The sequence below is a fragment of the Molothrus ater genome, chromosome 1 (genome assembly GCF_012460135.2).
Source record: "Molothrus ater isolate BHLD 08-10-18 breed brown headed cowbird chromosome 1, BPBGC_Mater_1.1, whole genome shotgun sequence".
NCBI lineage: Eukaryota > Metazoa > Chordata > Aves > Passeriformes > Icteridae > Molothrus > Molothrus ater.
The window spans coordinates 144,265,390-144,283,609 of NC_050478.2; the positions used below are offsets into that span (position 1 = coordinate 144,265,390).

Sequence of the window (18,220 nt, forward strand, 5' to 3'; positions counted from 1 at the left end):
TGTTGTCTGTTTGTCTGGTGTGCCACATTAAAGTGTGTTTGAGCCCTCTAAACAGGACTGATGGATGTGATAGTGCCCACAGAGAGCCTTGACCTCCTGCCTTGGGTGCAAGAGGTCAGAGATAAGAGTTTATCTACAGTGCAGTCACCCAGATGTGAGGAGGATGCCTTAGTCCATTATAAGAGTGAAATCAGTGGAATCACTGAGTTTAGGAAAAGATTCATCCCTTCTGTCTTCCAGACCCTTATACCTGGGAGGATGACACACCTTGAAACCCTTTGGCTGTATTGTCAATATTTTTCCTGTAGTTATGAGGACAAGGCAATGACCTTAGACTGTATAAATCTACTTGAAGGTAATTAAGGGTGAGAAGAGCCTACTCACTTTTGTTTTGCTTTCATCTGAAAAATGTAGACAGTTTCCTCCTTTTGTCATCATTAACTCCCTGCACAATTCATGTTTTATATCTCTCCAGTCAGGGGTTTATTTTTTGCCCCTTTCTGAAGGTAGATCATACAGCTGAGTGGTAGCCTACACCTACTGTGTCTGGATGTTCAGAGGTTAACCACAGCTGGCTGGGGAGAGATGCTGGCACCATTTGTTAAAATATAGGAATTTGAATCTCATCAAAATATCACACCAGTAAAAAAAAATCACACTCCTTCTAAAAAAAATTAAACCCTTTTTATTTGTATATTTATTTTTATATATAAAAGAAATACAAAAACAACCCCACAAATAATGTTGATTATGGCAATTCAGTTTTGTCAGCCCCCTCTGCTTGGGCTGCTGCCTCAGATCCACCGGGAGTGAGCAAAGTCCTCCGGTTGTAATGTCCTTTTATGATTCCAGAGTTATTGTTCTCATTAAGAATTTGTTTCTGTTTTTGCCTGTTAAGAGACTGTACAAGTCCTAATACAACAGCTGCTAATGAATACTGTCCAGTCAGTTTTCTTGGTTGTAAGATTAGAGGATTTGGTTGAACTCTTCCTAGAAGAAAATATGTTTTGATTTTTCCTTCCTGTTCACTGATACCTTTTACATAAATTTCTCCACGGTAGTCGAAGGCAAATCCCCGGTCCTTCAGGATCAGATACGTTTCTTCAGGCACTTGAATTCTGTCACTAACACCGGTGCTGTCCATTCGACTTGCCAAATTCACTGTCTTGCCCCAGATATCGTACTGGGGCTTCTTAGCACCGATAACTCCTGCTACAACAGAGCCATGGCTAATCCCTAATTAAAAAAAAAAAAAAAACAAAAAAAAGAAAGAAAAAAAAGAGAAGATAAATGGTATACAATAATGACTAAAACTCATATTTGCACTTAAGAACCAGGTAAAGCCTGGTTCAGATACGCTTATCGCCAGGCTTAAGAAAGAGGTGCATATTTAAAGAAATTAAACAAAAAAAATCTGGAAAAGCTATAAAACTTGAAAAGTGACATCAACAGGTTTATTTTATGGAACATCCTTGTCAGTGGAATAACACTTTTGTGTCATCTGTGTTCTGCCCATTGTTGCCAAAGCTCCTGAAAACTTATTCTCAGACAATAGGAAAGACTTCTAGAACTACACTTGTTGAGGGTGACCTTGTTGGGCTATACAGTCAAGAAATTGCATTCTTATGTTCCATGAAGTGAAAATATTAAAGCATTCTCTGAAGCTATTGAAAGACTGTGTTTTGTAAGATTGTTGCATAAAAAGACAAGCAATATCTGTTGGTTTTTTTTGTTTTTCTAAAAGAGTGATTTAAGAATAGTTTTAGTAGAGTGCAAGATATCTTTTGGAAAAGAATTTTAGTTTCTTAGGTTTTTTTTAAAGATTTTTTTTTAATGGTGATAGAAATATTATCAAGTACTCTTCCATTCAGGCTCTATGAAATCTTTACCTGTGATCTACACTTACTAAATGTGGATGCCTATTCCTTGAGAAATCTTTGGAACTATGATTTTTGCATTCAAAACTGTTAGGAAGTGCGGATCAGATAGTGATACTCTGACCCTCTATGCTGTGACTGATGAATATACTTCAGTTTTTTAAGGTTGGGTTATATATAAAAGACCTGTCCCTTCCAGGTGATTTTTTTTTTGTTTTGGCCAGTGATCAGATCAGCATGAGAAGTCATCAAATTTACTCCTGCTATGTGCCATATATTCAGGCCTCTTTTTTATGTCCCATCCCACTACCCATGTAGGATATTCCATCAAGAACAATTGCTTACTCATCCCAGCAATTTAGAGCTGCTGCCACTGGTCAAGTCAGAGATGGTATTCAGCTTTTGTGCAAAACAGAAGTACTACTCCCAGGGTCTGGGAGAAACTAGTCTTTTTAATGAAGAACAATATTATGCGGGGAGATTAATTAGAGACTGTGTGAGTACCAGTCTTGGGGCTAGATCTAGGTTGTCCTGTTCACTTTCTGTGTTATATCTACGGGTTCTTAGTACCAGACTTACTAAAGACAGTAAATTAATTATTCCCATTCATAATTCACTGAGATGTTGGACTCCTGCAATCTCCAAACCAGGGCCTATATTCTGCAAGTGGAGTATTTCATATTTCTGACTTTGCCTGGGATGAAATCAATTTGAAAACAGAGGATACAGTATTTGAAAACAGAGGATACAGGATACAGACTCTTCTAAATTGTCCTCAATGGAGTCACAACCTTGCAGACAAAAGCTCATTTTAACTCTGGCGTTTGAACCATGCTTACCAATCCGGAGTTCAAAGTTGTTGAAGGAATGCTTGTTGATCTCCTGTATGCTTTCATTCAGAGCTATGGAGAAGTCAGCCAGAGCACACAAATGTCCCCATTTGTCTTCACATTGCTGAGGAAAAAGTTATACATCAAAATGTTAGTAAAGTTTTTCATTTGCCCAGCTGCTACCCACTCCTACAAGTACCAAGGGCTTGCACTTGGAATCTAGCCTCAACATTGTAGATGAAAGAGAGACACACTGCTGTTAACGGTAATGCTTCCCATTATGTTATACTTGTATAACTGGATAGAGAACAGCTTAAAGGGCCAGAGAAAGTAACTTTCTGTCAACAATCAGGCGATGATGAGAATTAACAAAGCATGTGAAACATGTCTAAGGCTGAGAAAGAAAGTATAGAGAGGACTGAGATTGCTCGGACTAAAGGGTCAAAATCTAGTGAGAACAAGGGATGACCCACATAAGGATGAAGTAGGGTGAAAGAAGTAAGGGATGTGTAATTCTCCATTGCTGACACTGTCACCCAGGAAAAGCATATACTCAAGTGCTCTCAGAGATGTAATGATGACAGGAACAACAGGGCAAACCAGGCAATCTGGGATTGCTTAAGGGAGAGAGAAAAGGCTCTTCTGTAGCTCATTAATTGCGTTAGGGCAGGCAAGTCACTCCCCGCTCCTTCCCTTCCATTCCTACAAAGCAGTCAAGATACAGATGGAGACCAGCAGTAGGTTTTAGTCTTCCCAGAGCACCAACAGAACAGATGACTGTGGGTTTGGCCCAATGATTGTATGATGTCTTCTCATCTGTTCTGAAGCAAGGCAATTCCTTCTTCAAATTTCCAGTTCATAGTACAAAGGATTGTAAGTCTCTCCCTGGGTGATGCAGTCCAGCCCTTTGCAGTCTTCATCATCCTGTGTGTTTAATACTGAACATGAACCTCTCCTTGGCATCACCCTGCTCTGTTCACACCATGCTTGGTCCTCATCCTGAACTGGCTCTGTTCTCAGCATGCCAACCTTCCTCAGCAGCCTGCACCTCTTAGGTGCTGACAAGGTGGCAGACATGTACGTATGACAAGTATATTTAAAACACCCATTAAAATTCCATTAAGCTATTATAGTTCAAGAAAAGAGATGAGTTAATCAGTCTTGGAAAGGCAATAAAGCTTTTCTCCCTTTGAATTTTTATCCCCATCTAGAGTTTAAGGAAGTGATTAGGAGCTGTGTAGCTAAAACCAACTATCTCCCTGGTGCTCTATCCTTCTTTGCTCATGTCTACACAGAAGCATTTTGACAATCAAAAATCCCATGCATATCAAGTTTTATGGAATTCTAGCTGTCAGCATCACTTGTTGCTCTGTAGGTGGGAGATGCTCAGCTAGTTACACTCCACGAATTTTATAATGTATTCTTAACAAACAGTGGAAATTTTCTGGTTTATGAAGCTCATGATAATCTGGCTCCTGCTTTTTAGAAGTTGTGATCAATGTGGGCAAATCTGATTCCCAGTCTGTGACCAACTAGGGGCATCACACCCCTTTTGTGCTGCTCTTCCTGGGGACTGGCACCAGTTGCCAAAAAAACAGATTTCAGCAACAGATGACTTCTCACTGGATGTATTTTAGAGCCTTATCTAATTTGTTTCCAGGCAAATTTCTGGGTTGAATTATGAATGGATTTCTCTCATCTGACTTATGTGAGGTTTATGGCTGTGACTGTGCGTGTGTCTTCTGTGACTGTTTATCCCCTCAGCTCAGTTTGCTTCTTCTTCAGCTGAACCAGTGGCCTGCTTTCTTTTTGATGTGTTGTTATCATACTGACTGTAGACATGCTGTATCAAAAATAAAGTATAAATGCAGCATGAGTATGTTTACCCTTGCATAAGTATGCTGTCAGTTAATAGATCCTCTCTCTTCATCAGTTATTGGAGGTTGTCAGTCAGGTTCCTGTCTGAGTTACTGAGGTGGCTTTAGAGTATGTTTGAAGATATAGATAGACCTGATCTAGATTCACATTGGTGTGACTGAAAGAAATTTTTTTTCTCCTATAAACCTAAATTTGAAGAAAGAATCCATATGGTTCTTGTTCCAAGCACAAGATGGCATTTCAATTCATCAAGAAGTGCAACTGCTGTCTGCCAGAAGCCCCAAATGTCTATTTTATTTTAGCAAAACAAGTTTTATGAACAACATAGAGATAACACTTATATTTTTGAATATGAATGGTCAGAATAATCACAAGCTTTGCTTCTTAAAGAAAATTATCCTCTTACCTGTTTTTCAGGTGACAATCCTGACACGGCCATGTATGTGCTGCCAATTGTTTTAATTTTTTCAATATCTTGAAATCTCTCTTCACCTAGTAACTAATACATATGTAAAAAGAAAAATACTGTTACTTCTGTAATTCCTAGCACAAAATACATCTAAAGATGTGAGAATGTATCTTTACACTTTCCAGTCTGTCATGGAACACAATTTATTCTGGGTCCTGGGGAACATGATCTGGAACTCTGGAACATCATCTACTCACTGGGTGCATGCAAGCTAAATTGTGCTGTTTGGTAAGTTCCACAATGGATAATATAAGACATGCATACTCCAGCCCAAGAGAAATGCATCCAAGTCCTGCATTTCCTGATGTATGATCTCTGAATCCTAGTGAAGACAAACTCTCTGTCTATGTATGTGTGAATAGAAGACTTGATTACCTAAAATTGTTCCTAAAACTCTACTAGAGGAACTGTTTGCAAAGTAAGTGCTGCTACAGCAACAATTATGGTGATGAGACCAATATTCAAGACCAGGCTGGTTGGGGCTCTGAGCAACCTGGCTCAGTGGAAGGTGTCCCTGACCATGGCAGGGGGTTTGGAATGAGATGATCTTCCAAGACAGACCACTCTATACGTAGTCAGTGGATGGAGGTAGATGCCTCCAAAGAAATCCTGTAAGACATCAAGTCCTCTTATATCCCCTGCTTCCCCCTGCTTAGGGTCAGACTGGACACCAGTGTGTCCATTGGATCATTCAATCTATACATTTATGCATTTTCCCCTTCTAACGAAAATTCCAAGAACCAATGGGAACTGGTAAATCCCTGTATGTATTTGGGATTTGCTATAGCTAAGAGTGTTAAAAAGAACTTGTCAGATTGAGAAACTAGAAGAGAAGAAAAAATTTAGCTGAGTGACTAAAGCACTGAATGAAGTGGGAGTGAAAGTTTGGTCCCTATTCCATGTCCATATTTATGGTTTAACTTGATACTTTCCATGAAATAGAAGCCAGAGGTTTATATTCCTTGAAAGACCTTAGCAGAGTTCAGGATGTGGATTCTATCAGTGACAACAGAGTATGGGATATGGGCATTAATCACCTCATCACAGGAAGCTGTTTGTTGCTGGTGTGAATGCCAAATACCCTGTCAAACTTTGTGATAAACTGTGTGGTGTCTAATACGTTTAGGGATCAATATGGTTACGAAGTCATGGGAGGAAAAAAAATCACTTCACCAAGACAAGGAATTTCAAACTTTCAATTCTAAGGGCTCAATTTAGTTAGAGTTCAAATGGAAAAAAAAAAGTAGTTTTGTGGCCAGGCAAAATAACAAAAATAATAAAACATTTTTCTCCTCTCTATTTCTACACTCTGCATTCTCTTTTCCTTCTTGAGGGTTGGAAATTCCTGTCCACTAAAGGCATTATTTCATTCAAAGGGAGAAACATACCAAGCAACATGACATATCCCCTGCCACTGAAGTAACCCCAGCTGGAGCTCCGGGGCCTCGGGAGCTTTGCTGTTGGTGTGCAGATATGGCACCATCTGTCTCCAAGGGAGGCTGCACAGCATTCCACGTAGGGAACACAAAGCCATATGCTTAATGGCTCCTGTCCAAGACAGGAAAGTCCAAAGACTTGACCTGCTTCTCATTTTTCTTCAAACTGCCAGAACAGCCCATTGTGTACCTTTCCCTCTTACAAGGGCAGCTCTTCCTACTGCTCTCTTGAAGAAAAAGATTGTTTCTCTGCCTCTGTGAGCAGTCACAGAGAGAGTGAGTCTGAGAGCACCATGTGTTTGAGCAAGGGGAGAAAATGGTCTTGCTTCAAAACAGTCCATGTTTTCATTTCCAGATGGTTGCTGGAAGCAACAGCAAATAGCACACTAATTTAAAATTTATAATAAATATCTAAAATTACCTTTTTTAGGAAAGAAAAAAACATTGGCTGTGATGCAATTTAGAAAAAATTATCCCAAGTTATGGGTTTTTTCCTCATTCGTTATTGTTTCCAAAACTTCTTTCTGCTTCTTTTTTCCCCTGCTTTATATGGTCTGCTCAATAGATTCTTTCCTTCTTCAAATAATGGTCTATTTACTAATTACTTTCTTCATGTTATGACAGGATGATGGATTTTGATATTGGAGAAAGATATTCCAACTCAGTCCTAAATCAGCTGCCATTTGTAAAAACGTTTTAAATAGGCTTCTAATTTAACATGATAGTTCAGGGACACATTTTCAAACACTAGAATGTGGTTTGTATCCAGAAAGAAACTAATTGCTTGATGCTGCAATTCATGTACAGCCAAGATTGTGTGAGGTCAGACCCTGGGATCACAAAATTGTACAAAAAAAGAATATTGCAGGACATAGCACACAACTGCAAAGTAATCAAAGAATCTGAAAGCAGGATCCAGTGTTCTATTGAAACCTCTGCTTGTGGCAACATAATATATTAATATCTGTTGTGATATACACTATGTAAATTACTGCAGGATAAATAAAATGCAAGAAAATAAAAGAATCTGTGAACAAGAAAGCTCTTCTGAAAACACAAAGCCCAACGGTAACATTAACATACATAAATGACAGATTAAATGGCCTAGAAAGAATATTAAAACATTAAAAAAATTCCTTCAAGACTCATAATATCTGCAGAAATGTTATAATGTTAATTTTTTTGGTCTAACATATCTAAGAAAGGGATTTTAGCCCTGTAAGTGTCTTAGAACTACAGTCATATAAAAAGCAAGTAATTATAAAAGGTAGGTTTTCAATGTTCATATTAGTTTCTTTTTGCCAGTCCAGAAGTTAGCACCTCCTGTTCTGCCTCAGCTGGCAGGAAGATTGGATAATTTGGAAGTCAAAAAATTTGTGAACCATGAGGGAAAAAGAAGACTGAGTGAAGGCTGTATTTTGACAATAGTCAACGACCTATTCTGCAAAACTCTCTTCTGGAGCACATTCTCCCACTCCCTAAGAAAGACCCAGTCACAATTTGACTCCTCAGTGGGTACCTACCCCCTGCAGTTGTCAGTGACAGGTTCTGTTCCAACATTTACTATATATTTACTATTTTTTTGTAACTGGCTTTGTCTCCCTGACATAGATCTATCAGGTGGAAAGCAAAGTGACAGATCCAGATTGTAACCTTGCTGTGTTGCATTAACAAGGAAAACCCTCTAAAAAGAAGAAATATCCCAGATTTCTTTCTCACATACCTATCACATTTTCCAAACCAGGTAAATTTGTATTTTTACCATGACTTCCATTCAGAAGATCATTTTGGCCTCTAATGTTATTATCTCTGTAAGGAAAAAAGGCAATTCAAAGTGTAGAATGTGATCTGACCTTAGGAACTCAACTCAGCTGTCTAAACATATATGTCCAGTGTGATCTTGATTCTTGTCTTGAACACCTCCAGTGACCTGCTCCAGAGCATGAGTTTTCTGGCAATGCAGAGTGGGAGCTAAAAATCCCCTGTGAGTGTCCCAAATCACCTAGGATATATCAAATGGCATCAGGTGCCCATGTCTTACACTCCTTGCTAAGATTTATACATCAGGGTGTCTCTGCAGAGGTGTTCACTTGCAGAGTTTCCCCATGGATATCAGAGCTGTTCTGCTCTCAAGCTGCACATCTGCATTTTCCTCCCAGGGCTGAACTGGAACAGCAGGCAATCTTGGCAAGGAGCACAGGGGAAAAAAGAAGGAATTGTGACATTGTAGAGTGTCAGTCAGCAGTTACATGGAAACCTTGCTAGCCCTGTAACATTGCACCTGGAATGATTTGTGGTTCCTTTTCCATGGCTAAGGTTACTCCTTTCAGTGGTTCTGTCTGGCATATCACCTTTCAGATTGTTTAGACAGAGTAAACTAATGACACCACCATGCTGCAAGTAGGTTAGCAGTCAGCAGGGGATCCCATAATTTCATTTGCTACCTGTACCGAAAACATATCTATTCTTCAACTAAACATGTCTGGGACATAATACAGTCTCTAATTAGGTCCTTTATTAATTACAGAGCAGGTGTTAGGGGCCTGAAAGTAATATTGTGTTACGGGTTTGATTAAAACCTTGTCTTCAGTAATTGCCACAGCAGCAAAGGAATTTTTTTATGAAGATTACGTGAATGTGCATGACAAAATATCTTAATGTGAAGACTATTGCTATGAATTAATTTGAGTGGTAATCATTTTAATCAGATCTGGAAATAAAAACAAAACTATTAATCAAGAAGCATGCTGACAGCTGTGCTAGATCCTGGAGGTAAGAAGCAGGCATTTAAACCCATGGGGAATGCAGTGCAGGAGCTTAGCAGGTGACAGAGTTCTTCTTGTGAGGGAGAGATTTTGTTCTCAGTCAAAATACAAAGGGAAATGTTCCTGGTGAATTCTTCTATTTCCCACTCACGGTTTTAGTATCTCACAAATGATATGGATAAACTCTCAGTTTCAGTGTCAGTAATCTTAGCCTTGGTACAACCTTTATGAGCAACCACTCATTCCCCATGCAGGTGTCCAGGATGGAAGTCACAGACCAATGATACCATATTTTCTCCTTTCCTTTTCTCTCTGGACCATTGCAGTCTGGAGCACGGGTCCAATCTTGTTGCTAGGTAGAGGTGGTTCCAATTCTATTTTTACCACTCAGGGATCTCAGGAGGGCAACACACTTCTGAAAACTGCCTGCAGTATAGAGGTTAAAATTCCCTCTGCTAGGTAATTTTGGCAGATTTTATTCATCATTCCTGGTTTTGAATTTTTTTAAAGCTCTTTGTTGGCCTATTCTTTGTCTCCTTTCTTAATTGTTCTTGGGCTCATTGCAGGACATGATACCACCTGTCTAAACTTCCTTACAAACTACTTTGCAGAGTATACAAATTTATGCTGACTTCCTCCTCAGTTACCAAGTTTTCTTTGCTTTCACCTGGCAATAGCTACACTGGGGATTTGACTTATCTCCTCCTTTTTATCTTGTCCCCTCCTCAGCTCCTTTTCTGAAATTATCTGGACAGAATACCTAAATTTATTATTTTTCCTTTCTGTGTCCTTTCTATTAAAAAAAAAAAAAATAAAAAATCCTTTCACCGCTGAATTCTTCAGTGAAACAAGCAGCTGAACTTCATTTATCTCTCTATAAAAATCCTAACCAGACAAGTCTTCTCAGTTAATACGTCACAACCACCTTCCATTCTCTACCCAATATTTTCTTCTGAGCTCTGTGCTTCACATTTAACTGGACACTGTTTTACCCTTTAATGTTCATTGAGTCCATTCAACCAACAACTTTAAAGCAACACCTTTACCTGTTTGTATTTAGACCACTATTTTTCAGAACAGTTGCAGATATGTTCATACTTCTTTCTTCTGCAGAACTGAAGTATTTTCTACTTTCAGATACTTTGGTGCAGATTTGTGCTTTTATGGATATTTATACCTGATGATTGCTTTCAGTCTCTATCTCATTAGATCATGCAGAACAAAGTTTGGCAGGATGAAGGGCAAAAAAGCAAACCAGACAATAGTAATATGAGCAAAAAAATCAGAGAACTATTGGAAGCAAAATAATTACCAAATTTGGTAATTTAGGATGACATATTTGCCATTTTAAACTCATAGTTTAAACACTATCAGGTTTCCTCTAGTAGCTGGCATTACCTCATCAAAGTCTGCAATGATTTCATTCAGTAAGCGCAGACATTCTACTCCTTGGTTATTCATCTCAGTCTGGGAATAAAAGTCAGCAAATCCAGGTATAGAAGCAAACATCACACCAACAGCATCATAGGACTGAGAGTATAATTCCTGAAAAAATCATGAGGAAAAATGAAGTGTTAACATAATGGAGAAAATGTAATTGGCAGCAGTTAGAAGAGTTTTCTTAATTTTTCCATGCATAATACCTTAACATCTGATGTTGACATGAGTATTTTAAGGGTTAGCCAGGTTCAACAGGAGGAGGCTCACAGCTCCTAATGTTTTCACTGCAGATTATATGCAGAGTTTTCCTTTCTTTGAATGCCTGCTCTTTCTGCTTCTCAGGTCAAGGAGCTACACCAGCAAAAGTGAAATAGAAATTTTGCTTTTGATTTACGTGAGGAATGACTTGAATACATGAAGGATTTGTTGTCAAGTACAAATACCAGTTATCACATTTTCTGGTGGATAATTTGTACTTCACACTACTACAGCTCTTTACAAGTTTGTTTATTCACAAGTTTTCAGAAAAACCTTACTCTGGTAAACTCTGGTTCTCCTAAGATGGCTGTGGAGCTCTTTGGTTGCCTGGCTCTGGGAGATGTTCCTACTCTTAGGGTTCAAAAGGAGAGAGAAACAGAAGTGGAAGTGGTAATAGAGATACTGGGAGGACAGAAAGCAGCTTATAAGGGATCAGTCACAGAAGGCTATTAGGATAAATTATGCCTTGGAATAAACTTCCACTTACATTATTCATATAATTCACTCTGGTACTGAATGACAGATTTATTTATGAAGGGGCTTGTGTCATTACATATGTGAAAATGTAGAGAGTTGTTGTCTGAACTAAAGCTAATTTTTAGGAAAAAACCCAAATTTCAACTTTAAAGATTCCAGGGATTGCTACCACAACTCCTGGTATGCTTTTCTTGCAGCTAATATACCACCATCATATGTATTCTCCTTTGATTTTTTTTCCTGGCTGCAATTTTGGTAGTTTTAGGTAATGGTGGACACTTCCATTTCTGTTTATGAACATTTGTTTTGTTGTTATGACCTGAAGTACTTTTTTCTCAAAGTTCTTGTTAGTGGCTTTAAGAAATGCTGATGCTTTGGTTTCACGACAAAAAAGATTTACTGCTGATTGCCATACACTTGATATGATCAATTCAGGCCCTTCTTTCTTTATCCTGCTTCTCCCTAGAAGCATCCCGAACCTCTGCTCTGCTCTTGGATGTGCTGCTAATGCTTCTGTTTATCCAGGCTCCTTTACAATGTGTCTTAGAGTAAACGTGGGGAAATTCTTCTCATTTCCAAAGCCATGGCAAAGCCTTGGTTGAGAAAACCTGATTGATTCCCTTCCTGCCCTTACACTTTCTTTCACTGAAGAGCATCTTCAGGGTTATGGAAGCCATACTCTAAGAACACTCTCATTCCCTTTTGTGGGTATAGAAAGAGGTAATACACACATTAATTCGTGGATGCTTATGAAAGATCTGACAATGTGTGCTAGGAGAAGCATGAATACACTCAGCCATACACTCATGCCTTGGATCATGAAGATAGAAAACTGCCTGAGCCTTCAGTTGCTCCATTTTTCTATTTTTGGTGAGAAGCATAAGGACAGAAATAAAACATCCATAAGAAACCACTACAGTACATATTTGGGAATTCATTTTTTTGAGAGCAGAGAAATTAACTTAATGGCCAGACATGAACTGCAGGATTGATTGCACTGAAATCTGGTAGATTTTTCTGTCTGCCAGCTCATGCATAAATCATCCCCAAGTATAGTTACTCTGGAAATTGCCTTACAAAAAGCAGGGGTGGTGGAATTTAATTCAGTGGCAAATTATTGAAGCATCAGCAGTGATCCATGGGGCATCTGCTTGCTTCTGAAGATTATTATGCACGTGACTGTACGTGAATGAAAGTGTAAGATGGGAAACTTACTCCCTGAAAATCCATAATGCAGATATGCCAGAGCACACTGCTGGCTGGTATCAAGGTCTGCTCCATTTGCAATAAAACATTTGAACCTGGTTGCTTTCACACTCACTTTTTCTCATGTGCATTGCAGGGTTTCTATGGCACTTTCATACCCACAGAGTTTAAAATTTCTCAAGAGTGGTTTCTAAAGTGCTTTTCCTTGTAGCTTCTCACTGTGCCATCCTTCCCTAGGTGATACTTGAAATCAGCACACAATGATTCCTCATTGTGCAGTCTAATTAGGTTTCCTACATCCATTTCCAAAATGTACAACAGAAAATGGTGTCCTTAATTCCTTTTTGCTGCACCATCAGTAGATATGTCAGTGCTGGCAAGGTGAATCTTGCAACATTCCTTCCCATTAAAAAAGAGAATTCCAACATTGCATGAAAAAATCCAATTTCATCATACAGTACCTTAATATGCATGCAATGTTATAACATGCATTTACTTTGTTTGAAATGAGGAGCAACTGACTTACTGCTACTTTCAGAAACAAATTCTGGAATTTCTTTTATCCATCTTCAAACTTCATGTTAGGAATATTCAGAGACTCTATTATCATGCTTTTCTTTGTGTAATGCAAACACTTTTTAGGGACCCAGCCACAAACTCTGTTGCTGAAATGGGTGTTTTGTTATCTGCCACAAACAGGCAATTCAGGGGCAATACGAAATGGCAAAAATGTTCTTTTGTGTCTGCAGATGTGAGAGCCTCAGGTCTGTTGCAGCTTGTTCCTTCCATAGTCACTATCAGGGCTCTAATAATACTTCTGCAACAATACTTCTATCATAAACTTGCACAGACATTCTGTTAAACTCCCCTATCTTTTTTATGAATAGTAGATTTTCATAGACTCAAGTACTAGATTTTCATAGACTCATAGATTGGAACAGACTTCTGAATCTCGTTTAATACAGTTTGCTTTCAAAGCAGGACTAAGATCAAGTCTTTCACAGCCCTTTTGATTTGAGGGCTGAGCCCTGCTCTGCCTTCACAGACTGACAAAACCACAGAATCACAGAATTGCTGGGGCTGGAAGGGACCTCTGGAGGTCATCCAGGCCAACCCCTCTGCCCAGGCAGGGTCACCTAGAGCAGATTACACAGGAATGGATCCAGGTGGGTTTGGAATGTCTCCAGAGAGGGTGACTCTGTGACCTCTGTGAGCAGCCTCTTCCAGGGGCCTGCACCCTCTATGTAAAGCAATTCTTCCTCATGTTGAGGTGGAACAACTTGTGTTTTAATTTATTGCCATTGATCTTGTCCTGTCCCTGGGCACCACTGAAAAGAGCCTGGCACCATCTTCTTGGTACCTGCCTTGGAGACATTTAAATGCATTAATGAGATCCCTTCTCAGTCTTCTCCTCCCAAGTCTCTTCTCATAAGAGAGATGTTCCAGGCCCCTAACAATGTCTTCTTTATAAACACTCATTAGGTACTTAAAGGCAACAATGAGATGCTCTTTCAGTCTTTTCTTCCTAAAGTTGCATGATCTCAGCTGTCTCAGCCTCTCCTCATGTGTTTTATCCCCCAAACCCATAACCATCTTGGTGAATTATCGCTAGAATTTCTCTATGTGTGGTCCACATGTTTCCTACTGGTGGGTTCAGAACATTGGAGCATAACTCCAGGTGTGGTACTAGAACATTTACTTCAAAACATGATTATTTTTCAGTGTTGATCAGATATCAAATATTGGCAGTGTTTGGGCAATGAATCCTATAGAGAAATAAGTTTCAGCAATTTCCTACCAGATCTACTTTTCTTTTACTAATTAAACAAAAACATCAGAAAATCGACACGTACTTCATTATCCCGATCCTTCTCCAGGAAGTGACGGGCAACGTGACTGGGTAAAATATTCCTTAACATGTTCTCATTGTGCTCCCTCAGCTCCTTCATTTCATTGATTTCTTCTTTTGCTTGAACACGCCACAGAAAATCCAGCCTTGCTGTATATTCAAGCTGTAGTTTCAGAAAGAAACAGAGGCAAAAATAAAACCTGACAAGAGAAGAGTAGAGATTGTATTGCTGTCCTGGCAGGCTGCTCCTGCCATGTAACCACCTTCAGTGCTGCTGGAGATCTCTGAAACAATTTGATTTCCTTGCCAGAAAAAGAGATTATTTCTTTGTTTTATGTACAGTGAGACTCTCAGAGTAATGTTGAGCAAAAATATTTGGCATATTACTGCTATGGTCAGTGGATTCAAACTGTCACCAAATTATTTTCCCTTTAAGCATATCTTTATTATTTCGATAACGGAGTCTGACAGGAGATAAGGTGTTGGCAGGTATTGATATGAAATAAATATATTCCCCTTTTCATGTGTTTTCAATTTAAATGAGAAAATTAGCACAAGGCTAGCTCTAAACTCTTGGCAAGTATTTCCTTCTGAAGAATGAGCATCTTTCAGCAAAATTCTGTATACCAGCCCAAAGTGCTCCCAAAGAGAACGTCTAAATCTGTGGCACAAAAATTATATAGCTATACTCTTGGGACATGCAGTTATTTGCAACTTTAATCTTATAAAAATAACAGAAAATATGCTATTTGCCATCCCCTCCAATACTCTGTGCCTGTATTGTGGGATCAGAGTCTACAATCACAGTTTATCCATGCAAAGTCTCACTGCCTGATACCCACAGCTAAAAACTGAAGTGAAATGATTTCCAGTGCAGTGGGTGTGCAGAACAAAAGCTGTCCACAGCAGAGGTTATATATGCATGCATATATATGCATTGTTGAGATATATATATATATATATCTATATATATAAATTCTTATTCATTTAAGTATGAATGGCAGCTGTCTGCTGGCTGAGGCAGGGAACATGTTGAAGTCTTGTGTCACTTGCCTGAGAGGCACACGTGTGTCAACACATGACAAGCCCAACACTGACAGAGATTTTGTGTGCATCACACTGAAGCAGAGTTTTAAGCAGATTTCAAGGCAGCTGATACTGTAGCTTGCGCAAAGGGTGACTTATTAAGCTACAGCATTACTGAAAATGATGGAAATATATATATATATAGTTAGTAAACTGAAAGAGAACATTTATTTGTGAGGTCTGAGATGCTCCAACCAGAGACAATAACACTCAGTAAAGAAGACCCATCTATTTGCTGGTATTGTGCCAGCAAATAGATGAATTTTACAATTTTGAAAGACATCAGAAGGTGCTGGGATAGAGGAATTTTTTGAAATATAATTCATATACCAAACTAAAATAAAGGAGCAGCCTGCAGTGGGTGGGAATGACTAAGAGGGGGCTCAGGCATTGTTTGGTGACTCATCTTGGTCACAGTTTTAGTCAGCAGCAGTCATGAATGGCAAACTCTTCAGGAGAAAAAAGCAAAGCACTTTGCAAGGGACCTTATTTGTTGGCTGTGCTCTAGGGAGCTTTCCTTCCTAAAAGCTAAAAGTGACTGTGGCTTGATATAAACTTCCAAAGCCTGTATGCAACTTGGCAGTGATTTACTTGCCCTCTGGCTGCTGTAACCAGCTTTATAAACAAACTTTTTTCTACTGATATGTTGATCTTCTGTCTTGTGACCATTAATTCCCTGAATTAATGGCAACAAAAACAGACTGTCAGGAAAGAGTATTTTAAACATATATTTCAACCTTTTTCAGTTTCCTTTGCCTTTCTTTTATGCTAGAAGACAGAGCCCATACCAGATAACTGACTTTTATCTCTACCAACTAACTGAGAAGAAAAAATTATCTGGAAGTTTTCAAGGAGTTCAAAAGGTATTTCAAAGTTTGACTTCAAATAGGAGCTGCTGCTGGATTTTGGGTTCTTTGATGCTTCAAGATATTTAATGCTACTACAATAAGAGCTTGGCAAAAAAGTGTGGTATTTTTTCAGAGCTGATTTTTTATGCTGCTCTACAGGGAAATGTCACATCTCTAAGCCTAGCTCAGAATAGCAGCAGCTAATCTTTACATTTTAGATAGCATCATTCTGGTTATTTGTGATCACATTTAAACATGATCTTTCATCATCAGTGGACTACCAAGATGGCATTATCAGCTCAGAAAGAAAGGAGTGATATGTATGAGATTTGAAATTAGAAAATATTAAGAACATGTTTTGCTAAGTTCTTATATTTGCTAAAACTAAAAGAATCGTAGGGTTGACTTTAAGGTTAGTGGCTTGATTTTCTGAAGAAATATTCCTGGATTTAAATCCCAAAGTGTCCATGGTTTCCTGCCCTGATATGTACCTTTAAGAAACACCTCTAATTACAATAGCTGGTGAAGAAAAGAGAGATGTATTACACAGAAAGCCTAACATTTTGTCCTCAGCATGCTGCACAACCCAACCACTCTGCAGACAATTGTCACATAAAATTAAATTAAATCTAATAAGATGGTACCACACACCTTTTTCTCAAATTTAGTTTTAAATTTTAGATTCTAAATAAGGCATTAATTTTAAATCACAACAGATAAAAAAAAAGTTAATTATTCAGAAATTGATCATCGATAAATATTATCTTACAAAAATAATCTTTTTCAGAAAATTCACCTAGAATAAGACAAGTTTTAAGCTATTCTACTTCAGATAACTTTTGCAGCTTGTGGGGTGGGAAGACTTGCTGGAGGACAGCTTTATTGGACTTAATGTGCTCCCCGTTTCACACTTCAGAAGCGTTTTGGCTTTTGTTATTTTTTTTAATGTAGTTTGAATGGAACTTTTATATATAAATTTATATTAAGTTAACAACTATACAGAAATCTTTATGTTAACTCTATAAAAAAAATTAAACAATTCAATGAAATCTTCCTGGACTCTGCCTTTGGATGCTGTTAAATTGATAGACTGGCCTTATGAACCATTTGGGAGAACATGCAGAACTTAGCACATCTCAGGGACCATTTCCAAGGGCAGTTCTAGTGCAGCCTATCCTGTTTTATGGAACCAGAAAGGTTAATAAAATGGAAAATAACTTGTGCTCTGCTTACAGGCCTCTGGGCTGGAAAACACTCTTAAACACCCCAGATCGGGCTTTTGTAGAAGATAGATATTTACACTCAGGATGGGGATCCTGAAGAGCATTGCCTGGCTTCAGCCTAATTCTTACTGCACCTAAACTTGTCTAGTGTTGTTTTTCTCACTACCTTGGCTAATTCCCAAGCCTGACATTTTTTATCCTGACATATGTTAATAATAATTGGGAATACTATAAGGCTTATCTGAAATTTGAGTGGTTCAGTTCTTATTTGTTCCATATTATTCCTAAGTGGACTTTATGTCATGATAAAGCCATGTCACAATTCATTGATTTCCATCAAATTTAAATCTGCGCCTTGTGCAAAATGCATTTCATGCCTTGCTTCCCCTACTCACTCATTCCTCATTCCCACAAAAAGAAGGGAAGGAAAATGAATTGAAAACAGTAGGAAAATGAATTGAATATTTAGGTGTTGGCTTCTTTTTGCTCTCATGTGGAAGGAATGGAGGCTCTGACTTCTGGGACAGCTTAGAAAGTTATTGTAATAAAGTACCTAAATCTTATTAATCACAGCATCA

General features: G+C 38.5%; 1 protein-coding gene across 1 annotated transcript in view; it reads right to left on the reverse strand.

Annotated features, from left to right (window-relative positions):
- Positions 1 to 662: 662 nt before the first annotated feature.
- ADCY8 (adenylate cyclase 8) overlaps positions 663 to 18,220 on the reverse strand; it is a 116,287-nt gene continuing 98,729 nt past the window's right edge. The window contains exons 14-18 of the mRNA XM_036405703.2: positions 14,490 to 14,648; positions 10,654 to 10,800; positions 4,992 to 5,084; positions 2,717 to 2,831; positions 663 to 1,236 (exon numbers count right to left, since the gene is read on the reverse strand). Of these exons, the coding sequence (XP_036261596.1) occupies positions 749 to 1,236; positions 2,717 to 2,831; positions 4,992 to 5,084; positions 10,654 to 10,800; positions 14,490 to 14,648 (1,002 nt within the window). The 3' untranslated portion in view covers positions 663 to 748. The remainder of the gene's footprint in view (positions 1,237 to 2,716; positions 2,832 to 4,991; positions 5,085 to 10,653; positions 10,801 to 14,489; positions 14,649 to 18,220) is intronic.